Below are 25,751 nucleotides of genomic sequence, written 5' to 3'. Positions count from 1 at the left end.
TTTGTTTTTAATCTTTGTATCTCTCTTCTTTCTTTCTTTCATTTTGCTCTCCTCTAGATTCTCTTTTTAACTTTAATTCCATTTGTGAAACAAAAATATCAATAAACAACTTGTGATATGCTTGAAAAACAACTCTAACACGAATTCCTGTCACGAGTCCAAAAATATTTAAAATAAAAAAAATTGAAAGTGAAAGAAAGAAACTCATTGAATATAAAGGAAAATGATACTAACTAATGAAAAAATAATTAAAGACGATAAACTATTTTCATATTCAAGTTTAAAAAAATATTATATCATACTCAAAATATAAAAAAAAATGTGAATAATTAAGTCACAAGGTTACACTACAAAAATAATACATTTTAGGCGAGGTTGTTTTCCTGCGGTTTTTAAAACCTCAACTAATTTCCGGCGGTTTATAACAAAACCGTCCCTAATATTTAGTTATTTATTTATTTTAGAATAATTTTTCCCTAACCCTAGTGTCCTTTCCACTCCTTCATTCCCGCTTCTGCCTCTTGGTCTTATTTTCTCCCAACTCTATTTGTTCCCCGTGTCGTTTCTTCATCTTCAAACCAGGTGTGGAGTTGTTTCTTCATCTGCAAACAAGATGCGGAGCTCTTGGGCTTGATTCCACTTTCGCAATTAAACTTGCAAAGAAATATGTCGAGAAGAGAAACAAGGAAGCCCGTTGCGGAAGAAGTTGATAGAGTCATACCTAATCCGTGGTGCGATGGCCTGTGTCCGTGGGTGTGGTGGTAGGGGAACTTTTTTCGCAACAACGGTGTTTCAGTGTCTTCACGGCGAGTTTCCGGTGACTCAAGCGCGGCGTTTTCACGACGCGAGGATCTCGTTCTCCAGCGTTTTAGCGACAACAGAGACTTGGATGGAATTCGCGATTTATTTAAGTTTGAATTCGGGTTCTGTTTTTAGGGATTTGAATGGGGTTTTCTTCCGGTGTCCCATGATTTTGGGTATGGTTGTGGAGGAGAAGAAATTCCAGGTATGGAAGCTATTTTAGTGGGATTGATTGCTTGTATGTGGTACGATATGCTTTTCCCCTATTTTAATGTTCATTCCAGTATAATTGTATGTTTGGGGAACTGAAAATAGAATACTCTTCTAATCCTTGTAACTGAGGTTTCTCTGCATTTCTTTGATATTCCTTAGGTACATATTGCAGTCAAGTTGTTGTTATCAAAGTTCTGAATATGGACCCGGGTATAGTGAAAAAACGGAGGGGAGTGAATATGGATCTGGGTATGGGGAAGAACAACAACAGGACAATGGGTATGGTTATGGAGGGAGGAGTGAGTATGATGAGAAACCTAGCTATGGGAGCCAAGGAGGTGTTGAGAATGATTATGGGCATCCACCTCAGGAGGAGGGCTACCGAAAGCCTTGCTATGAGAAGCGTGATGATGAGGGCTATGGACACAAGAAATATGTAAGTACTACTGCATCATGTTTTATCTTTACAATATTTTATAGGTTTCTAGAATAGTGGCAACTCTAAACTCTCTATATTCAAAATTATGCTCTGGTTTGACTTCCTTGCGATTTCTGCTGTGACAATGGAGAAAAAATCAATCCAGCTTTCGTTGATAATGTGTATTTTGCTCTTGTGAATGTGCTGGCTACTAGTAACTTGAGAAACAGAACTTTGAAAGTGAAATGTTTTGAATTTGTGTGAAAGTGCCGAGTTTAAAACATTGGTTATAATTCAGTGATTTACAGGATAGAAATCTGAAATTAGAACATCGTAAAACCTGTTCGATGACAGCTAAGGAAATTCAATTTTTTTACTTGACAAGTCAATATAGGTGAGTTGGATAGCCTACTGTCAGTTCAGTTCAAGTGGATCATAAAGAAGAACAAAGAATGAGTAGAAGACCACCTCCTGATCCCGTGGCAGTGCTAAGAGGCCATCGAGCTTCGGTCACAGACATTTCTTTTCATCCCTTTAAGCCGATATTATTCTCCGGGTATTCATTGCAATTGTTTGTCGTTTTTTGTTTTATGGGCATTACTCTGGTACACATTTTTTTCCCTGGGTATGGGACATTGGCATCCAATATCTATCAAGCATTTCTTTGGCTGCTAGTTACTTTTATAATAGTTTTTGACACTAAAAGTAAAATCTGTGTTCAATAAATGATGAGTTGCCTTGGATGCCATACCCATCGGTGTGCCACAAGAACTCCCTGATTTAGTTGGTTGCGTATACAATTAGTTTCACTTAATAATTAGTTGCATCATCCTCTTCTTGCTTGCAGTTCTGCTGATGGTGAAGTCCGAATTTGGGATACCCTTCAACATCGAACCGTGTCATCTGCATGGTGCTTAGTTCTATAATTTTTTTGGCATTCATATTTGTGAAGAATATCGTTGATTTTCAGAAATATGATCCATGGTACAAATTAATTTTATACTGCAGGTTACATAGTGCTGCACATGGTATTGTTGTTGTTGCTTGTGCTTCTTCCCTCAGAACCAATAAATTTGCCAGGTGCATCCTTTTCTACTTGATCTCCCCCGGTTCTGTTTTAATATCCAATTATATTCTTGCTTTATCAATATTCATTATTCTGTATATGTGTAGCCAGGGTAGGGATGGAACTGTAAAAGTTTGGGAATTTGATGATGCCGGTTTGTCAAGGTGTTGTAGTTCAACTTCTACAAATGTCTTATCCTTTTAGTTTTGAAATTGTTAACTTATTCTATAAAAATCCTTAATTGATTTTTTTAGTGGTAATATAAATGAAAACAAAATATACTATGCCTTTTTCCCTCGTCAATCTCCTTCATACCTCAAATGTATTTTATTCATGGCTCAAATGGGCTAAGAAAAAAATTTATAGGAACATTTGGACAGGACAAAAAATATTTTTGGAATACAATTCAAATTTTCCAATACACATTCTCATTCTTACACAAAAACACACGTATATATTAGAAAAATAAAAAAGTTTAAATTTTATAAACTTTTATACCATTTTCAACCATTAAAAAAACCATAGTATAATTTTTTATTAAGTTATGACACTAAAAGTCATAATAATATTAGTGTGTTTTTTATTAGTATAGTATTATATTATCAAGTTATGTGTTAGAATGAATTTGAAAAGATGAGTTATAATTTATTTATGAACTAGTTGGTAAAGGGATTCACTTTTTATGTAATAGTGATTATTAGAGTTTATTAACAGGAAATAATTCTTGGTGGAAATAATTCTTGGTGGTTAGCTTGGGTTTAAGATTGTTTGGGGAATATAACTGAATATGCATGATGAGTATATAAGGTTAATGTGTGATGATTATATATGGTTGAGATTGTTTATAAATGTTTGATGATGTGTAAAAATAATGGTATTTATATATGACTTGGATAAGGGATTGAAATATGATTTGTGTATGAATGCATTATGTTTATGGGCTAAAGTGTCTTGTTTGTTGATAGTTGTTTTGTTAATAGAAACTAAACTTGGACCAGACACTCAAGGTAAAAATCATATAGAAATTCTGCTTGTGTCTATATAATAATCTGTTTTGGTTATTGATGTTAATTTTTGGTGATCAATCTTCACTAAACTTTAATTCTGGGCATTTGTTATATATATTATTGTTTGCTTATTATTCTCTTATAAGGTTTGAATTGTTGAATGCTTAGCTCACTCATATATTTGTTTGTTTGTAGGTATATGATAAAGAAGCATGAAGAAAATGAAGAACAAGAGTGATAATTGTTATTGCATAACACTTTTTAATTTATTATGTAGAAGTTTATTTTTAATTTTTAGGACAAACATTTGTTATTTCTTAAGTTTACAAGTTAATTTGTTTTTAATTTTACAGTTTATTTCATATAATAATAATTATTTTTGGTTTTATATTATTTTGATTTAATATTAAACATATTTTATATTAATCACATTAATCAAGTCATTTGAGAAATAAAAAAAATTAAACTATTTTCATTACCGGCGGTTTTTTGATAACTCACGCAAATCCCGACGGTTTATTACAACCTCAGCAATTACCGGCGGTTTTTGTAAAAACCCCCGTAAATTACGGCGGTTTTTGAAAAACCCCCGCAAATTACGGCGGTTTTTGAAAAACCCCGCAAATAGCGGCGGTTACAAACAAAACCGCCGGAAATCTTTGTGACGGTGGTTTTTCCAGTGGTTTTGCCAACCGCGGGAAATGAATTTACCAGGGGTTAAAACCGCCGGTAATGCGGAAAAAAACCCCTGGTAAAATCTTTTATTTTTGTAGTGTTAATCATGTTATTTCGTAAAATCAAATTTGATATACCTACCAGTAAAAATAAAAGTAAGTTGTCAATTTTTTTTATCTGAATTAGTATACCTGCACATTTCTTATACACAACATTATGCAAAATTATCTAAATTTCATATAAACTTTTATTTATTGAGTAGTCTTTAATATTACCTTTATTTCTTATTAAATGCATTGTTATTTCTTATAATGAGAATATAAAAACATAACAAATTATAAAGAAAACTTGATTCCTTAATATCATATAATTAAAGAATTATTTCTTAACAATTTTTTTTATAAAAGTTGTTTAATGAAAATATATTTAAGAAAATTTCTCAACCTCTTATCTATTTGAACATATATTTTTCTCAACCTCTACTTATATTATTGATAATATCATATTAATCCTTTTGTTGAGTTATTTTAAAACATGACAATAATAAATATAAAGTCTCTACAAATATTACAAAATTCATGAAATTAATGGTCAAATTATCAGATCGAGAATCAATTAACATTCAATGAACTAATTGATTAATTCAATCAAAATATATACTTATTATCCACATTTTAACTACTATAATTTAATAGAATAATATATTTTGATAAATAAAATAAAAAATTGTCTATTTTACAAAAAGAAAAGAATCGATGTCATAATTCTACGTGATGAGTTTTGATATATTTAGCATTATATAATTGCTTTCTAAATTAAATATCAATATTTTAAAATTTGATTAATAGTTAAAACTAAACATTGTATTATAATGCATTTTATTCACCATAAATTTTAAATATCTTGTATCTTCAAATTACTCACTTGTCATATGAGTTTTATAAACTGATAATTTAATTTGTATAGTGTGAATACTAAAATTCATCTTTTAAATTAAAATAAAACATTTTGCCACGAGGGATACGACGACGTTTGGTGTCTGATAAACAGAGCGAAGACTCTCTAAGGAGGCACTTAGACATTTTTACAAATTCAGAGCTTCAAACTTTTACATTCTCCGGAGTTTTGTCACTGAAATTACCTTCGTGATTGAAAACTTGGGTCACGCTCAAGATATCAGCTTCACCCAGGTACTGTCACAATGCTCAATTTTTGCATTTTCCCCTTCTGGGTCAGTGTTTAGATGTATAGGAACCAATAGAAATGATTACTTTTTAGTTAGATTTTCCATTTGTAAATAGTATTCTGGTGTGCGGTGTTCTGTCTCTGTATAATCATTGCAGCTTAATGGAATAGTGAGTGGGAATAGCAGATCATTCAACAGTGATCAAATCTTCGTGTCGTTTTTCATTCTTTGTTTTCATTTTTTTTAATTCCAGTTTGCTGAACAATTTAGTCTGGTATCCTGGCTGTAGATTGAAATCAAACTTTGGGCATGTTAATGTTATTTATTTTCACTGTTATCTTTTGATGACTTAATTTATTTCCTTATAAGAGTCATCATAATAGTATCTTATAAGTTGAGTTTGTCAGTTAATTATAATTCTTGACAATTGACATACATGTGTCTTTTGGTGGATTTTCATTCCTGATACAATTAAGGAATATGGGGTTGCAATGGTATGTCAGTTTTGTCTGTTAATTGTGAACTAAACTAGGCATGGTAAGCTGCTGAAGCATATTTTGTGTGCTATCCAGCTTAACCTGATTATGTATAGTGTGAAAAAGTGAGCCTTCTTGGTATGGTAATTCTTAAAACCGTGTGCTAATACGATTGATGTTTGAAGAGTGCTGTTTTGTGGAACAATCCCTCACCACCGCATGCTCTTGTTTTGGTTGTGTGGACTTTGGAGCGTTATATTTTCAGTTGTTATGATTTCATGTACCATAGCCATATTTGTAGCTCTCTTTGTGTCTTTGTATTTTCTCTTTTTGGTACTGGAGATTTATGATCTTTTTCATGGCAAAATGTTTGTATTGTATCTATGATGGTTGATGTTAGTGTGGGTGTCTTGGCTTGCTTTTCGTAGTTGTGTAAAAGGTAAAATGGTTGCCAAGCCAACCATATATGTAGGAGACCTAAACACAGACTAAGAGAAGCTAACTAACTAAGCTCTTTGTAGGACCCGACTGAAAAGGAAGACAATGAAGATATAATTGGTGATTATTTTATAGTTGAAAGCACATTAAATGCTCTTATGATGGACACCCAGACACATGGAACAGAGAGTACCAAGGGTGATGTTTTTATCAATCAGGCCAACAAAGATGAATCCAGCTCTAGGATGGAAGGTTTTATAAAGGATGAATTCAACTGTGTATTAAATGCGAAGGAACTGTCTGAAGGACAAGTTGATGCTGGAGGAGGTTCGTTAGGAAATAAACAGAATCCTGCTCATATTGGAGGTGGAAATTTGACAGTCTTGAAACAAAAAGTATGTTTCCTAAAAATATCTCGTAGTGTAGTTGAGAAAATATGATTTTTCTGCTTTTTCCTATTTCTTGCTTTATCTTTTATGTCCAACTATAAAGCTGTGTATAACAGAGAGGTATTATTGAATTTAAAGTGTATTAAAGGTCTTACAAAATTGAAGTATATGGCTTATGTGTTTCTCTTCTTTAGGCTTGATGCTGAACTAGATTGAGACTTGAATTGAAACTGATAAATTTCAAATTCAGGAGAAAGAACTCTTTGATGAAGTAACTGCAAAGACTTCAGTACTAGAGCATCTTAAACGAGAATTGGAACTGATGAAGGAAGCAGCTGAAATGGTATTTAATAACCAACACTCTGTTGACTTCTATGTTGACCAGTTGAATGAACAAGTACAAGCTAAAAGGGATTACCTTTTGACTTTGGAGTCTGAGTGGTTAGTCAAACTGTTCATGCAATTTTTCTTGAATTACTTATTTCAGTATGGCATCTCTTATGCTGTTGTAGTTCCGGGTCAGCATAGGAACAACATAGAATAGTTCAATGCTCAATTTGACCTCTCCAATGAAAAAGGGGGGGTTATCACTTTGGTAAGGCAAAACTGATAATTCTTTAGCACAGAATAATTATTTAGTTTCTTAAGAGAGTGAAGTAAGTGGAATGATTTTTAACTTCTTTGTTTTCAATGTGTCTCAGGAACACTGCAAGAAAACCTCTGGAGGAGAGAAAGAGAAGTCTTGAGGAGTCTCTCTATTCAAACAATCCAGATGCACTAGAAGTGCTTCAAAAGATAAGAGAAGTGCAGCAGGAAGAGGAGTTCATTTCATCTGAAATTATGAAGAGGTCCATATGAAGTTTATTGTGCTTTGATTTTTCCACTTCAAATAAATTTCTAAAGAAAAGTAACCAAAGGCAGAGTGAAAATGCAAATTTTGAAAATGGACTGAGATGAGACTCTGCTTACTACATTTCTTATTTCTGGTGAAATCTTTGCTGGAAACTTCTAATGAGCCATATGTTTTTTAGTTTTGTTTAGTAATTAGTGCTTAATGATATACTGTTTGTCCTTTTACCCTCTTTCCTGATTCCCTTCAAGCATTCCTTAAATGATGTTATCTTACTTTCATATCTTCTTTTCCAATTACTAATAAATATGGAAATTTCTTGTAAGTTATGTTTCTTCTAGTTCCTTATGCATTAAGTCCTAAGAAAATGTAATTACCTTCTGATTTGGATGTTCTCTCCTTCCATCACTCTCCAGGGAGAAGGAAAATTTGAAACTTTCTGCAGATCTTGAGAAGCAGCAGAAAGCAGCATCCAGGAAATCCTATACTGACAGGATAAAGGAGATTACAAAAAATACCCGGAAACAAGACGCGGATATTGAGCGTATCTTGAAAGATACTCGGGAGATTCAACTGGAGAGTAATTCTATCCGAGAACGCTTGCATCGAACATATGCTGTTGCGGATGAAATTGTTTTTAGGTATGGAAGTTCTATTGCCAGCGCCTATATACCCATTCAACTACTACTAATCATTATGCACAGACAAGAAAGAAGAAATGAAATTGAAATATACTTGGCAATCAGAAGAGTTAGATGAAGAGAAAATATACTACTAGTTATTTTTCTTTTAAACCAAAGGTAAGTAATGTGCAATTTTTGTTCCATTTTCTATCCTTTCAGGGAAGCAAAGAAGGATCCAACAGGGCTGCAGGTTTATAGGCTCCTGGTTAGCATCCACAAAGGTTTTGAACAAATATCTGAGAAAATTCTGGCAACTGATAGAGTTAAAAGAGAAGTGGCTGAGTATGAAATGAAGCTGGCAACTGCGGATTCCAATAGCTTGGATTTGAGTGAACTAAAAACTAATCTTGATACCATTATCAGGGAAAAGGAACAGCCTAAATAACATTTGCAGTTAAGTGAAGGTGTTTCAGAAACACATTTCAAACTGGCTGCCCCAAGCTTTTCTTGAGATTGGTAGTAGAGAAAATGAATACCTTGGAGAATAGTTACAGGTTAAGGGACATGACAAGTCGCTGGGAACAGCCATTTCTAATTGTCAATTACCATTTTTTCATGTTTTTTATTGCAATGTTTTGCATAGGAATGCATTAATTTTTGGTTTGAATGCTTGAGGGCTTTATTCATACTTGTTTTGTCCATTGTGTGATACTACTTGTACTCAAATTTTTATTCTTATCATCATGCATTGAAGAATAAAGATTTGTTTGTTTACTTTGAATAATGAAAATTCAACTCTAATGTTTGTTATTAACTTATAAACTATCCAAGCATCTTATACAATACCTATCTTGTGACATGAGTAATATTGTTAAGAATATAATGATAATATTGTTAAGTAAACCAATTTAATTTAGGAACCAAAGTGGTTGAGATAATACATTTTCATCAATTTCCTTGTTTTCAACTAATTTTCAAACTAAATGAACTTAAACATAATTTCAGACTCAATTTAATGGTCTTGAACCAAATGATATCATAGGTCCTTGAGTTGGAAACTGATCTCCATTTCCAATCAAGTTGAAGTTGATCTATCCACTGTTCAACTCAAATTATCTATTGTCCCTACTTGATAAATATACACATGACATAAAGTATTTTTGTTTTTTATGCATAAATAAATAAATTACAAATAATTATTATTTATAAAGAATCATGTTCTATGACAACGGGTCGGACACGGAAAGTGTGTATCTGCTATCTGACTCACCAGCAAAAAAAATTCACCCGTTATCTATACAAATACTTGTTTAAAAAACATCCGTGAATATTTTAAAACGATATCTATGGATATTTGTAAATATTTTAAAAAATATATATTTTATAAAATTTAAAATAAAATTACAAAAAAATATATAAAATGTAATAAATTAAATTAAATATAAATATAAATTTAATTTTAATTAAATTTAACTTAATAAAATAAAAATTAATTTTAATTTTGATTAAATTTAACTTAATAAAATATAAATTAAATTTTTATTTTTATCTTTTTTAGAAGTGAATACCAAACATGATCATGATAATAAATATACCTACGTACCAATTATTATTCGATTTTATTCACCCGTACCCGCAAGCAAGGATTCTTTTTCTCATCCTTACGTGGAATCAAACTAAAAAAGGTTGAAATTTATTTGTTTTCCTTTCGTTCATTAATTAAAATATATTTATTGATTATATATCAAATTAACCTCTATCAAATTGAATGATTTTTTTAGTTTGGTTACTGTTATAGTTTTTCTATGCATACAAATAAAGTCACCCTAAAAAACCATTTTAGTCAGAATTGACTAAAGTGATAATGTGATAGTGATTTATCTTCAAATTGATCAATAGGCTAAAAGTAAAAGCTTAGCTGCTACCAGAATATTTTTCATCTTTAACATAATAAGCTATTACAAGTTACTTAAAAATCAAAATTAATTTCGAAGAGAAAATTACTTTTTTCAAAGTGAAACAATGTGAAAATTACATCTATTCAACATGATTATGAAATCTCCTTAAAATTAAATAAATCTTTAGCATCTTCAAAATTGGTTCATATTACCATTGATGCCTCCAAAAATTTTAAATATTTTGTATAACTAATATTTAATCAATATGTAAATTTTATTATAATATTTATTTCATTATTTTTTAATTAATAATGTTAGATGTTAATTTTGATAAATATATATGTATGTATGTATATAAATATATATATACATAAATATTATTACTTAAAAAGTAATAAAGTTAATTTTGGAATCAATGTTTATATATTTATTAAAATATGGAAATAGAATGGTAACAAAAATAATTTGAACTTATGAATTTCAATATAAACTAGTTTTAAAATTAACAAAAATTTATTTAACTATGAGAAAAATATAAAATGAAACGAAATTAGTAATTATTGATTTATTGATAATTCTGTAAAGAAGCAAGGCCCAAGGGCCCAACCCTTGGTCTCATTTGGGATCCGAAATACAAAATATAGTAAGCGAAGCATAAAACGACGTCGTGGCGTTTATTCTGGTAAACCCTAAACCCTAGCCGAATTATAATTTTTTTGGAAGTAGAAGAAGAAGAAACTCAGCGCGCAAACCACACTACCGATTTACTGCTTTGTTCACTACTTTCTAATGGCTCCCGCGAGGAAGAAACCTTCGAAGGCACGCAAGTCACCGAAGAACCCTAAGAAGACCCAACCCAAGTACGATTCCAGCTCCGATTCCGAAGAAGACATGCCGTCGCAGCAGCAGCAACCGCAGCAACTTGAACTCGGCGATGACAACTCCGATTCGGCGTCGGAGCTCTCTTCTGAAGGGGATGATCCATTAGCCGACGATTTCCTCCAAGGAAGCGATGATGATGAAGGTGCCCGCTCGCATGCTCGCGCGTGTAGCATTCGAGATTGCTGTTGTTACTTTCTTCTAATGTTTGTATATTGTTTTTATTTGCAGGGAAAGCCCCGGGTTCGGACTCGGGTTCTGGTTCGGATTCGGATGATTATGATATCGAGGAGAAGTCGAAAGCTATTGATGAAGAGAAGGCGAGAGAGGAAGAGGACGCGGAAGCCGAAATGCAGCTCAATATCAACCAAGAGTCTGATGAGTTCAGATTGCCGACCCTAGAGGTTTCACTTTTTCACATTTTTGGAACCCTCTTTGTTTGCTTAAATAATAGGTGAATAGTTTAGAATGAGTATTTTTTTTAGAATGTTAAGTAAGCTAATTGTAAGTAAGGGCTTGTTTGGATTTAGGAAGAGCTACTATATAACTTATTTTGATTTTTTTTACCTCTCATGCAATTTAAGTTATGTGTTTGCTTGGTCGTGCTTTTTAAGCAAGCAAGCATATGTAAAGAGCTGTTCTTAAGCTTAGTTAAGGTGTTTAACCGAAAGGCAGTTTAAACCGGCTACTCTTTGTTTTTAAATTATTGGATGATGGAACGTGTGTTGAAAATGTTTCTTTTTCATTTTGGCTGTTAGGAACTCGAAGAAGAGGCTTTGCGTCCACCCGATCTTTCTAATCTCCAAAGGAGAATTAAAGAGAGTAAGTTTTACTATGCTGCTTACTCTCTTTGACTGTCGTGGATACTGTCCAGGTTGTGCTATAAGTGTGTGTTTGGCTAAAGTAGTCCGCGTTTTTTCCAATCCATCAATGTAGTTGCTTCTCCTATTGTTGCTTTGGGAAGAAGGATTTTCATATTGGAAGGCTCGAAACGAATATTTAAATACATGCTATGTTGTTGTAACTCTTTTAAATGTTCGTTTGTAGTTGTTCGTGTTCTTTCAAATTTTAACGTTTTAAGGCAAGATGGGGCAACCAGGAAAGATTATGTTGAACAGCTTAAGAAAGATATTTGCACGTACTATGGCTACAATGAGTTTCTAATGGGTGCTCTAGTGGAGGTTGGTTACTGCAAGCATATTGAACATTAAGTTCTTGCCAAATGCTATTATTGCCCTTTGAGTTCATTTTACCTTGATGTGACTGGACAGAGAAAGGGAGTTGTTTTTCGTTCATGCGTAATGAAAATTTACAAGAAAACTTCGTATTTTGTTTTGTCTCAGATGTTTCCAGTTGTTGAACTTATGGAACTGATTGAAGCCTTTGAAAAGCCACGCCCTATATGTCTAAGGACTAATACATTGAAGGTTGCATGTCATTTTCTGTCATTTGGGGTTTCTATCTTAATGTGGATTTATTCATGTTCCCTGCTGATAGTATAAATTTTTCTTCTGCCATCACTCAGACACGCAGAAGGGATTTGGCTGATGTTTTGATAAATAGGGGTGTTAATTTGGATCCTTTAAGCAAATGGTCAAAGGTAAGAAGGACTCATGTCTTGCAAATCTGGACCTTATATTTCTTTGTTGCTATTGATTCCTTTTTATTGTGTAGTTGTTTTTGTCATGAGTACTAGCATCAAAACCTTACAAGTAACTGGGATGAATTTTTTACCCGCAGGTTGGACTTGTTGTGTATGATTCTCAAGTGCCAATTGGTGCCACTCCTGAGTATATGGCTGGTTTCTACATGGTAGGTGGCCTTCTACCACTGGCTTCTGATTGCGTTTCATTTAATATTGCACGATTCACTCACTACTAGTTCTTTTTGTAGTTACAAAGTGCAAGCTCTTTTCTGCCTGTCATGGCCTTGGCTCCTCAAGAGAAGGAACGAGTTGTTGATATGGCGTAAGTAAACATCATTGTAAAAATGTAGCTAATATTCAAAGTGTTCATACAGTGGCTAACATGGTCAAGCTCTGACATGATTGTGACATGCATGACTGCTTTTTAGAGTGTCTGTGCTTCTTAGGTTATAAGATGTTGGTATTATCATTCATATTTTTAATGAGCCCTTATTGGTTTTGATAGCAATGCAGAAAATGTTTCTTTTTGCAATGCTTTTATTTTCCTGAAGAAAGTTTATGCCTTTTGCAGCGCTGCACCAGGTGGTAAAACAACTTACATTGCTGCTCTAATGAAGAACACTGGTATTTTTATAGTGTTTTTATTTGTTTTATTATTTCAAACATTGTACATCCATTACTTGGTCCCAAATAGTCTGTAAAGTTCTTTTCATAGTACGGTTTCATACATATGTAACCATTATTGTGGTAGGGACTTATTATCTTGTTACTCTCATGTTATCATGAAAGACAGTGTAACTGTTATTTATTTTGGGTATTGTCAAGTATCCATGAAATGCTGTGTTGTACATGCAAAACAGCTGAGTTGAAATAATGCCGTATAGTGTGGCCCTTTTGGTAAAACAATGTGCCCTTTTGGTAAAATAATGTTTTTTTCATAAGAATTGTATGCAGTATCTTCATTTTAATGTATGTTTATCTGCCTTTTGTCCATATAATATATAGTTGGGACGATTTAATATTTGTTTAATAAGTAAGTGCTGGCAGGAAGAGGAACCAAACATTTTCCTTTATTCTGGATTGTGGAATTTGTTTTTGAGACTTCAATAATACTTTACACTGGTTTAGGTATTTTTTAATGCATGAAAATCATGTGAAACTTTTCAATCAAATTTTGACACTAGAAAAAAGCATTATCCTATTCATTTTTTATGTCGAGGTATTTACAGACTCTTGGATTCAAGTTTTTGTTTGTAAATTCATGAAGTGAAATTCATGTTTCTAGTAATTCAATCATACTATTTTTTATGGCAGGAATAATTTTTGCAAATGAAATGAAGGTACCAAGGCTTAAGTCATTGACTGCAAATTTGCATCGTATGGGTGTATCCAACACTGTAGTCTGTAACTATGATGGAAAGGAGGTTAGCATCTTTTGTATTGCTGCTAATTTTTAGTGTTTACTTGTATTTGCTACAAAAGGGCTTTGATGTCCTTACTGCAATTAGATTGCACTATAGTCATTTGGTTTTGTATTTTATTAGACTATCAATCTGGCTTCTTTGTTCTCTATAATTTGTTTGGTTTGACAAATTGGAGTAAAGAAACAGGCTTCCCCTATTTTTTTATGAAATGCTGAGAGAAACACTACAAATATCTGTGACAAGAAAGAATGTAAAGAAAAGAAACTGGGACTATAGGGTGCAGGTCGTTAGACTAACAATTATATTAATGATGACTATATTCATACTATGCCAATTGATAGTGTTTTCAAGAAAAGAGCATTGTCTTCCATCCCTTGTAACATCTTCACCATCAACCTCAATCTAGCCTTACTCAAAATCTGTTTCAAAAAACGTTCTTGCTCATGCAATTGTTTCTTCAGGAGAAAAATATCAGTTTGAATGCTTCTACCGGATCTGGATAGGTTGACAACTGTTTGTCTCAGCTTCTGTTCATGTGCTGCAAGAGTGTCTTTCTGGTTCTTCTCAGATTTTAAATCCAGCGTCGCAACAGTCATGTTTATTGTTTAATTGTTTTGTTTAGCATGTCTGGTTGTTGCTACAGGAGTTGTTACATACTTTATCCATTTGATTTATTATTATTATATGTTGTCCTTTGTAAATTTATAAATAAGCGTTTTAGTTCAACTTCAGATTTTCACATGTCAGTTTCATTTGTAACTCCTGTAATCTGTAGGCCTAAAATGATATTCTGTGTTGTACATGATTACATTTGTTTAATGTCTATATTATCTTTTTCAGCTTCCAAAAGTTCTTGGTGTCAATGCTGTCGATAGAGTATTATTGGATGCCCCTTGCAGTGGAACTGGGGTAAGAAATAGTGAATAATATTTAGGGTGTCAATGTTTGGGCGGATTTGATCTTTTTTTCTTGCAGAACTTTGAAAGACACTGAAGGACTTTCTGTATGCAGGTTATATCGAAAGATGAGTCTGTTAAAACCTCTAAAAGTTTGGAAGATATACAGAAGTGTGCGCAGCTACAAAAGGTAAATTGTCATTTTTGTTGAAATGCTGTTTAGGAAGTGAGCAAAGTCAGGCTGCGGCATAATTCATCTTTTGTATTTTACCATAAAATACTGGGACAAGTTTTCCATGTTTCTTCTTTCACAGTAAATTTCTTTTTTTTGGTTGATAGAGCAAACTTACAAACTATTGTTTAGTAACTGTTTTTTTCTCCTATAGGAGCTAATTCTTGCGGCAATCGACATGGTGGATGCTAATTCAAAATCTGGGGGATATATTGTTTATTCTACATGCTCAATCATGGTTGCTGAGGTTTGTTTTTCAGTTGAATGATCTGAGTTTGTATGTTCGTTTTCTTTTCTTTCCTTTTTTATGTTGTACGATTATACAAGTTCTTTCATTATTATTCAGAATGAAGCAGTTATTGACTATGCACTCAAAAAGCGGGATGTTAAACTGGTTCCGTGTGGACTTGATTTTGGTCGTCCAGGGTAATGATTTTATTTCTAGTTCTTTGTTATGATTAGGTATTATGTACGTCAGTATGTTTGACATTTGCTTTCCATCAGTTTTATAAGGTTTAGGGAACAACGTTTTCACCCTTCTTTGGAAAAGACAAGGCGTTTCTATCCTCACGTACAAAATATGGATGGGTTTTTTGTTGCAAAGGTATTGTATGATAAACGAAATTGTTGGAATGTAAAGCAAGTTGTTGGATTGCAATTTTTTTTTTGGGTAAAACCAAGTTACAAATTTATCTTGTTGTTTTGAAACTTATCAAATTATCTTTGTTGTTAACTTGTGATTTGAGTTCAGTTCTACTTATCGGAGTGCAATACATAAAAAATATCAATTTGTTTCCCTTAGTTTTAGTATCCAACCTTATCTGGAAAAGTTCGATTTCTTTTTGCCAGCTTTATACATTAACTGGGAATCTGAGTACAGTTTATTTATATATGCTATAATAAACTGAGTTTTTATACTTCCTAATTTTGCAGTTAAAAAAAATGAGTAGCTCAAAGCCTGGTGCAAAATCATCAGAAGTAGCCGAGAAGGAAGAAGATATTGCTACTACGGTGGAGAATGAAAAGGAGAAATCAAATGATGGCAATAAAGAAAATGGCAATGCAACTTCCGAATCTGAATCCAAAAAGACGAAGAAAAGAAAGTTCCCCTCTAAACCAGTAAACGGTGTAAAAGAAAATGGCAAAGAATCTTCTGAATCTGAGCCCAAAAAGAGGACGAAGAGGCAATTTCCATCGAAGGAAGAGATTTCAAAAGCCAGGTTAGATGTTTTCTCCGTGTAAACATAGAATATATCTTTATCAGTAAATTTAAACCAGCTTATGGAAATAAACCTTCCTCTGAAAACCTTAATGATTTTGTGATTCCTGCAGGGAGGAGAAGAGGAACACTCTACGAGAAAAAAAGAGAAAAGGTATTAAACAGCAGAAGCAAAAAATGACCAAAGCCAATGGCAATAAGCAGTGATTCAACTCCAAGACAGGAGTGCTAGGGTGATTGTCTGTTCCATTGAGAAGTGTACCCAGAAATCATAGGCATGCCCTATTCGTAGGGCACATTTTTGTTTTGTTTCTTAGGGAATTTATAGTGTTTGGAAACAGATCACGGATGTGAATTTTCTGGTCCGAGATAGTGGCACATGTTGAAGCTTTTGGTGGTTCTTTCTTTCACTTCCGGTCATTTTTAGTTGTAAAACAAGTTTCCAAACACTTGGTTTAGCTGCTGAGCTTCATTTTTACTTTCCATCTACCCAGCTGTATATCAGAAAAGAAATATTTCTTTTTCTTATGTGCCATCAATTAATTTTAATTTATTTTCTATCCATTAACACTTCCTTCTGTTTGGCAAGTGAAGTTAGAACTTTTTTCTCGTCCTTGTGATTACAACTTTTGATTATGTTAATGTGTTTCTGTTTGGAATTTTTTGATATATTAGTTGTGGTTGTATATAAAAAGTTATAAGCTATTTACTGAAAAATACCCTAAAACCACCATTAAAGTTATAAGAAAGATATAAATAAACTTAGGTATTATTCTTTATTCATTGTTAATGTTGACACTTTTTCATTTTAAGAGATGGCAACAACTTAATGATGATCCTATAAGCATTCAATCTTAGAAATTAAATCATCAACTCAATAATATTCTATAATGTTATCATTTATCGATCACTGCAATATCTTTATCCTTGAGTAAAAAAAAATTGATCTGAAGGCTATTAAAAATTTAATGATATAAATATATTCTTTAAATGTAATATATTTTCGCAAAATCACAATTAATTAAATGGGAATTTAAAATTATTTATTTTTCTTAAGTTAATGTTTTTAACTATAAAAAGCATACTTGGCTATTCAAATGTCATGGAAAAGACACATACTTTTATAGTATTCAATTTGTTGTTTCGATAAATTTTCAAATTGTAGGAATTATTATTTTGATCCTTGAAAATTTATATTACTTTTTACTCAAAATGAAAATTCAACGGTATAAAAAATAGTAAACAAATATAATTGGCTGTTTTTAGAACTCAAACATTTGTTTTAATAAAGTCTTACAAAAAACTTACAAAAACAGACGGAGCTGACATTTTGAATCTACAACATCTCATCCTATAACGATAAGATGAGATGTTAAAAGGTTAAAAATATAATTTTTTAAGATGCAAGATGAGATGCTGGAAGTGTAGGATGAAACACTCCTAGTATAATTTACAGCACGTGAGCCTAGAGTAATGCTGGATAGAACTATCAAACGAGTCATCCGATTCCTTAAAGATTAGTCATTTATTCAGTTAATCAAACTCGGATTACTTATTAATGAGTTTAAAGAATTTAAATTTGATTCAAACACAATGGATTTGATAAATTAAATTGTTTGACTCACTTAATTAAAAAATTTATAATTTCTTTTTCAAATTAACTTTTTTTTAATATGTAACTAAAATTAAAAATTCCAAATCTATTTTAATTTTTTTTCTTTTAGATAAAAAAATAAATCATACATTAAAAAAATAAATTATAATTCTAAGTAAAATCTAAATAATTAAATTCAAAATCCATTAAGATTATAAATTTCATTAGAATATCCATGTCATAGTACTGTGACAACTTATTTTATCACCTATAAAATTTAGCTCAAGAAGATAACAAAAGCAACACACTTGGGACATTATAGAATTTATATATGTCACATCATATATGAAACCAATGAAATTTAAATGATGTTGTTGACCTTAGTTTTCAAATAAAGAACAAGAAAAATAATTCTTTGATAACTTAAGTTCATAATAAACCATATATATATATATATATATATATATATATATATAAATTGGATCAAATTCTTCTTATCATAGGTTAAGGGAAACTTAATTTTGTGGCCAAGACAAAACTCTTGACTTAAGACAGATAACAGGCTAGGAGAGGACACCTTCTTGTTCTTCTCGTGAGAGGATGATTGCTCATCCTTCTGGCTATGGAAGACTCCGAGATAGGAACAATGTTGATCGGAGTAGGTTGCAGGATCACTAGTTCCTAAGCAGCACAGGTAATTGATCGAGTCTTAGGTGGTGTCGGCCTAGTACCCCCACCTTGAAGAGTCATCATGCGGGAGGGGTAGGAACCCTAGATACTACCTTCATCTACTCCCAAGTAGTAGGGAAGTCTCACCGTCCTCCATTTTGTTGGTGACTTACTTCAAGTAGTTCTTTTTTGGATTGTGGGAACCCACGATAATTGAAAGAAAAATGAAAATTTAGCTAAGTTAAAATCAAGCCATACATGTAAGAATAAAAAGGAAACGCCATACCGAACACCTTAGTACTAAGGTCTTCCCACCCTAACATTCAATGAGTTTTCAAGAGGAGAGCTAACGGGGCAAGTTGTCAATGATGTCAAGTGTCTCCTGTTCGGTCGAAGTCATCTCGACTCTGAACTAAGAGGTCAATTGGGCAGGATTTTGAGTCCGGTAGAAGGGAAACTTTAGTTGACCATCCTCGTTGAAAAAATGTGAACGAGCAAACTCAACAATCTCTACCTTGAAGAACTTGTCCTTAAAACCTTTGAAAGAAAGTGCAAAGAGCTCGAACAATGTTTTGTCGTGCTTCGAGATCAAAGAGACCCAACCACGTGACGAGTTGAGTATGAAAATAATGCAAGAAAGTTGCAAACGTAGGCACGAGATCCAACATATAAGCCCAACTGTTCAGGTGCAGTTAAGTAGGAGCAATGTTAAGAATCCTCAACACGTCACTTAAGATTGAAACTGTAAAATAATTCTAGAGGGCTTAATTGATCCCTCTCACAATCTTCTATTTATAAGAATAAATTGATACACAAGTACATGATAAATAGGGTAACCCTAGACACAATATAATCATGATAAATAGGATAATCCTAGACACAATATAATCATGATAAATAGGGTAACCCTTGACACACTATAATGATGATAAAATAGGATAAATATCCTAACAAAGTCCATGTGAAACTCACTGTATGGTAGACATACAAACATTTAGTGGAAAAGACATGCATAAGCGAAGAAACAATGATTCAGATTACTCCCTTTACCATGAAAACCTATTTGTTCCCCCTATAGGCCATCAGTTTGAATAATGAACCAAACTCTATTGACTTGAGTACGCAATTCTGTTCGGTCCAATCTTGTAGTTGAATCTTTTTCTGGAAGCATGTAGCAAACTCGCCCACATCGTGCGACGCCCAATCATAACCCGCTATGGCTGGGAGTGCTTTGCCCTGTCCCTTCTGCTACTTAGCACCCTCAACTATTATACCTAGAGATGGCAATTAAACCCGTATCCGCGGGTATCCGCGGGCAAAATTCGTTGCTGGTACTTAGTATCCGCGGGTAAAAAGTACCCGCGGGTAACGAGTAGATGGTAATTTAATACCCGCTCATTAACGGATTGGGTACGGATATCACACTACCCGTGCCCGCGGGTATCCGCTACCCGTTAAAAAAAATTCCAATTTTACCCATTACTTCTTTTTTTATGAAATTACAAAATAAATTAAAATATTTGATTTTAGTTTTGCCTCTGTTACGATGCAGAGGAAAGAGGAACTAAAGGGTCCTTCTTCATCTTTCTTCTTCTCTCTCAAACTTCTTCCCTTCTTCTTTCTCAAACTTCCTTTCCCTTCTTCTTTCTCAAACTTTCTTTCCCTTCTTCTTTCCGCCACCTACCAACAACAAGAATCACCGCCCCCAACGACGCCGCGAGGACCTCACGTTGCCGTTGTCGCAGCGTTTGCAACTTCTTCTTCCACCATTCAAGACTCCACCTGCGGCCAGCGACGGAGCCAAGCAGCAGCTGGTGATCCTGTTCGCAAAACTTGAGAGGCTGAACCACATCTGGAGCGACGACGAGAGGCAGATCTGAGATACTTTGATATCCTTCAATGCAGATCTGAGATAGTTTGATATCCTTCAGTGCAGATCTGAGATACTTTGATATCCTTTAGTGCAGATCTGAGATTTTTAGTATAGATCTGAGATTTTTTGGTACAGATCTGAGATCCTTAAGTGCTGATCCAAATGTTTTGATGCAGATCTGAAATATTTTGGTGTAGATCTGAGTTTTGAAGTGAAGATACAGGTTTATAAGTTTTGAAAAAGAAAGAAAAATAGAGTTTGGGTCAAAACTTGGGCTTGGATAATAATACAGGTATTGTTAACCGGTATCCAACGGATATCCGCGGATTGAGAAAAATCTGTGGGTTTTTTTTGTGCGGGTACCCGACGAGTAGCGGGCACACTTTTTACGTGCGGGTCGGATATCACACTATCCGTGTCCGACCCAACCCGTTGCCATCTCTAATTATACCACTATAAACAAAGTTTAGGTGACCATTCTACACGACCTTATTTGTATTTACACTAGTCGCGTTGTCAACTGGACCCTCATCCCACTCGATTGACTCAATAAAGGAGGAAGAAGACTTCGACACTGTCGACGTTGAAACGTCATCATAACCCCATCCACCCCTCCCTGAAGACTCCTCATACAAAGACAAGTTCACGGTACCCATTATTACCTGAGTAAGAATAAGCCAGACGATAGAAGAAAGAATAAACTAGAAAAGGTGAAAATGACTGGAGAAGCCTACCATATTTATAAACACAAAGTCGCAAGCCCTCACGCGATCCATGTTGTCAGATCAAACGCAATCCAACGACCCCATTCGAACGACTCTGTAACTTTCCCCAACACGAGAAACAAAAACGACCACGTGCCAATATAGTAACAACTATATTTTCAAAAACAACAGAAACCACCCAAACAACCAAACGTACGTTCAACTAAACAGGGATTCACAACCCCTTCACCGATTATTTTCGGCTTGGGCTTGGAGGGAGGGGGGCTATGTACTGTACGAACCGACCGGTCAACGCAACCTCAAAGTGAACGGTCGGTCAACCCTTCGAAACCTTCAAAACAACATAGACCGATTGGTCACTATGAGCATCAGTATCCGATCGACCTCTCACATATTAAGAAAACGTTAAGCTAATTAGTAAGGTAAAACATGCTTATAAGATATTAGGTCGTGATTGGGTCAACCCTTAACAAAAGCCCATTTCAGAGCCTATAAATATATAGGCAAGATAAGGAGGTAGATAATTACATTTATTGAGCATTTAAAACTTAATTGTGATAACTGATGGTATAACTGAAAATTGACTTGAGCGTCAGAGTGCCTGTAGAAGGTACCCACTCGCTCAGACTTGGATTTTATTGAAGAGTGTAAACCCTAAGAAAATATGGTAACTAGGGAATAATGTGGTTATGAGACTTGAACCTTATTGTTGTTAATTAGTGTGTGATGATTAGATGTATTCTAGAATTATAATTATTATGTTTATTTTTGTTATTGATTAAGTGAAACACATGATTGATATGTTGTTATTTAGATGATTTGTGTGGTGTGTTGTTACTAATATGATGTGTTGGATTGATGGTAGAAGGGTGATTTATGATTGAATAGGTGTGGGCCAAATTGTAGAAAGAAAAAGAGTTAAGGTTTTTAGTTTTAATTGTATTTTGGGCCTAAGGGCAAAAAAAGTCATTTTACCCTCATCAGTTAGAGCAAAAATTAAGTTATGGGGGTGTAAAAAGGAAAGGAAAATAAATATGAAATTAAAAAATTTAGTGGTTGTTGATATTATTTTAATTAAGAAGATAAAAGATATAATAAGAAAAGATAAAAAACATAAAGGGAAACTAGGGTTCATAATTTTAACCTATCTAGAATGAAAAAGAGAGAGAGGGAGAGAGGGAGAGAGGAAGAGAGAGACAATTTTGTGGGAGAAGAGGAAGAACTGCAGAAACCTTAGAGATCTATGATGTTTTAGAGTGTAGACGAAGCCCTAGGATTGTCCAAGGTATGGGGAAGCTTACCTTTATTTGTTAATTATTGTATGTTTTATGTGTTTTTGGTTATTTTGATTAATAATCCTTGTTGATATATGTTTATATGATTATAATTATGGTTTTATGTTGCTTTTGTTGGGCAAGAATTTATGTATGCATGGCCATAGGATTTATGTAATATTTGTGTTGAGTTTTCCCTATGAATGTATGTATGGTTGTTGGGTTATTCCGATGAAGGGTTTGATGCTAAGGGAGAATAAAATTATGAGGCTTGGGGATTTTCCATACAAATGTATGTGTAAGGGTGTGGTAATAATCATATGCATTATAATTGTGTTGTTTGGGTTATAATATGTATAATGATTGAATTTGGATGATTTAAGTGTTGTGATGTATGTGTTTGAGTATGTTTACAAGGATATGTGATGCTTGAATGCATGAATGATGTTTTGGGGGAGTTCCCTCGTGATTTAGGATTGTTGCATGTGTGTTTACAGACTTGAATTATGTCCAGGATGTGTTTCATTTCAGCAATAATCGATTATCATTAGTGATAATCGATTATCTGCGTGTAGATATTGAGTCTAGTTGCGGGAATAATCGATTATCACTTATGATAATCGATTATCACTTATGATAATCGATTATCCCTTCTTGCATGATGTTTCTGGTTGATTTTCATTGAGATAATTGATTATCAAAAGTGATAATCAATTATCACAGTGTATTTTGGTGAAAATTTGATGAAGAATGGACTTGGTTCAAGTCTAGGAAGTAGTGGAACGTGTTGGTACTCAAGTAATGAGAGTAATGGACATGTTTAGGGTCAGTTTTGACTTGTTATTGTGAATTGGAGTATGAATGAGTGTTGAGATGTATTGGAGTATGTGATTGATGAGCATGATAGTGGAGGATAAGTCTACTTGTTGTACCTAGTAAATCCTAGTGCTATTTGCGGGTATGTGCTTCCTTTTGCCTTATGTGCATTGGAAGGATTATTCAGGTATTGAGTCTTCTTTGTGTGGGGGTGAAGGTGTCTTTCTTGTCCTTGTATGATAGGATTACATGTTCCTTAGTTGGATTGCGGGACTACTCGAATGTATATGTATAGGAAATCTACAGATGAGGCTGTAGGAGCGGCTATAGTCGGTGAGGTAGGGTATAAGAGTGTGACTGATTCTTTCCACAATAGTGTTTATGGTATGGTGATGCTCATGGTGTTTTTCATGACTGGGGTAGTCATGAGGGTGGTGTATCTATGATGGTGATCATAATGGTTGAGATGCTCCAAGTGATGCTATGTGATAGTGGTGTTACTATAAGAGTATAGTAAGTAGTTAGAATATGTGCTAAGGAGTGGATATACAAGAGTCTATGTGTGAGATATTAGTGATGACATCAAGGATTAGAGATCAATGATTGATGATCGATGATCGAGTAATTCATTTTGATTGAATTGTTATGTTAGAGGATTAGGAATCCTATGATTATTACTTCTATGTATGGGGTTTGATTATGGTTGATATAATCAAAATGTATATATCTTGTTGTGTTTGATTATAGGTGATATAATCAGAAGGTATGTATCTTGTTATTATGATTGTTTTATCGGTAACTTATCCCATACATGTTTGTGTTTGTGCATGTGAATGCGATGATCGTATAATGTGTGATGTTATACGGGAGCAGATGATACTATAAATAAAGATAAGGCATGATAGATTCATGAGATGACGGGGGACCGACTTGAGGTTTTATTTAAAGCTATATCAATTGAGTTTTTAAGACAATGTAATTGGAGTTATTTTATTTCCTTCATTATTTTGGTTTTATTTAAATAATGCAATTGGACAAGTATTGATGCAAGTTTAAATGTTGAGGTTTTTTAAAAAACATTTTCATACTATAAGAAAATTTTAAAAATTACTAATTTTCGTGACACCCTGAAATTTGGAATGTTACATAAAAGATTTGACAAGATGTTGGAAGAAGTGATTTAAAGTGTGAATATAAAATTCTCGACCATATCAACCAAAACAATTAAATAAAAAACTTGAGTAGGTTATAATACATTAAATTCATTATACAAATTATAATTCATTTCTGATATGATTTTTCTTTAATTCTAAGTTGTTTATAACGTGTTGTGTTAGGATTTATTTATTACGACAATATTTAAAAAAATTATATTTAGAAAAACGAGTAAAGGTAGTTCTTTTTACCTAAATAAATGGTAACCATGTTATCATATATAATTTTATGTGAGTAATATAATCATGATGATTGATTAAAAAATTATATTGAATAATTAAATTAAAAAGTTAAAATTATTAAAATAAAATTAGAAGATGATAATGAAAAAACATGTAATAGAAAAATATTGTTGAAACCTAAAATTCAAAGAAGGAAGAAATGATGAATATACAATAGTTGAATAGGTAAAAGTTTAGTGATCATTAATTTATGCTAAAATCTCATCTAAACTCAATGAATCTTCTTAGTTGAGAGATTCTATAATTTTCATCCACTCTTCTGAGTTTAAGTCATTGATGTTATTAAAATAAAATTAGAAAATGATAATAATACAAACATGTAATAGAAAAATATTGTTCAAACCTAAAATCCAAAGAAGAAATAATGAATATAAAATACTTGAATAGGTGAAAGTTTGGATAATTGATCTTTAATTTATGCTAAAATCTCATCAATCTTCCTTATTGAGGGATTCTATAATCTTCATCCACTCATTTGAGTTTAAGTGATGGATGTTATACATGATTATTATTGTTGTTTTTATTAACCATAATATTAGACATTTTATTTTTCTCTCTTCTCCAATCAATAATCTCTCTTCCAACTATTTTTTTAATTATGATCACTATATAAATTATATAGGAACAAGAAAATTCTTCGATTCCTTTTTGAAAAAAAAGTAAAAATCCATTTTTTTGGAGGAAAAACACTATTCCAATTAGAATAGTAATAAAAAAACAACCTTATTAAATGAAAGAAAGATACATCTTTTATCGAATATCGAAGAATTTGAACCAAGATTTCGAGATGGATAGGATAGGGTATTCGTATATCTGACTTATGATTTAAATATATCAGTTTATCTTCGAAAAAGGGAAAAATCGAATGAATTGATTACAACTAACTTTTGTTATTAAGTCTATACTAATTTTTTTTGCCACAAAAAATATAAAACTAAAAATATTTTAAAAGATCTTAACACAAAATCACAGTTTAAATATTTTATATTAAAATATTCAGATAATCAA

At 32.9% G+C, this 25,751-nt stretch overlaps 3 protein-coding genes across 10 annotated transcripts; all 3 read left to right on the top strand.

Annotated features, from left to right (window-relative positions):
- The first annotated feature begins 421 nt into the window (after positions 1-421).
- On the top strand, positions 422-3,893 carry LOC148198631 (protein DECREASED SIZE EXCLUSION LIMIT 1-like). Of its 8 annotated transcripts, none has more exons than XR_015786544.1 (7): positions 422-1,046; positions 1,174-1,450; positions 1,827-1,988; positions 2,280-2,342; positions 2,441-2,512; positions 2,610-2,662; positions 3,701-3,893. XR_015786544.1 is itself a non-coding variant. In XM_088115059.1 (7 exons), the coding sequence occupies exons 3-7, from the start codon at positions 1,885-1,887 to the stop codon at positions 3,741-3,743; spliced, it is 339 nt and encodes a 112-aa protein (XP_087971185.1). In that variant the 5' UTR covers positions 458-1,006; positions 1,174-1,450; positions 1,818-1,884; the 3' UTR covers positions 3,744-3,893. The 8 variants fall into 8 exon arrangements, 5 of the variants coding, with proteins under 5 accessions (XP_087971184.1, XP_087971182.1, XP_087971183.1 ...); XR_015786543.1 differs by having other exon boundaries at positions 2,606-2,662; XM_088115059.1 differs by having other exon boundaries at positions 458-1,006; positions 1,818-1,988; positions 2,606-2,662.
- Positions 3,894-5,230: 1,337 nt separating this feature from the next.
- LOC124849026 (uncharacterized) lies at positions 5,231-8,956 on the top strand. The gene is made up of 6 exons (XM_088115324.1): positions 5,231-5,370; positions 6,364-6,675; positions 6,920-7,110; positions 7,371-7,517; positions 7,936-8,160; positions 8,362-8,956. Exons 2-6 carry the CDS (start codon positions 6,439-6,441, stop codon positions 8,585-8,587), a joined length of 1,026 nt encoding a protein of 341 aa, XP_087971450.1. The 5' UTR covers positions 5,231-5,370; positions 6,364-6,438; the 3' UTR covers positions 8,588-8,956.
- Positions 8,957-10,712: 1,756 nt separating this feature from the next.
- On the top strand, positions 10,713-16,909 carry LOC124849027 (S-adenosyl-L-methionine-dependent methyltransferases superfamily protein). The gene is made up of 17 exons (XM_088091499.1): positions 10,713-11,064; positions 11,151-11,323; positions 11,678-11,741; positions 11,967-12,100; positions 12,263-12,346; positions 12,445-12,519; positions 12,660-12,731; positions 12,813-12,886; positions 13,136-13,188; positions 13,879-13,988; positions 14,829-14,897; positions 15,000-15,074; positions 15,271-15,363; positions 15,463-15,542; positions 15,621-15,720; positions 16,050-16,336; positions 16,449-16,909. Exons 1-17 carry the CDS (start codon positions 10,830-10,832, stop codon positions 16,540-16,542), a joined length of 1,872 nt encoding a protein of 623 aa, XP_087947625.1. The 5' UTR covers positions 10,713-10,829; the 3' UTR covers positions 16,543-16,909.
- Positions 16,910-25,751: the final 8,842 nt, after the last annotated feature.

Source organism: Vigna umbellata, chromosome 5, assembly GCF_029865625.1.
Source record: "Vigna umbellata cultivar VRB3 chromosome 5, Vumbellata_1.0, whole genome shotgun sequence".
Taxonomy (NCBI): Eukaryota; Viridiplantae; Streptophyta; class Magnoliopsida; order Fabales; family Fabaceae; genus Vigna; species Vigna umbellata.
The sequence above is the reverse complement of the archived record's forward strand: the minus strand, read 5'-3'. Positions and strand labels throughout refer to the sequence as shown.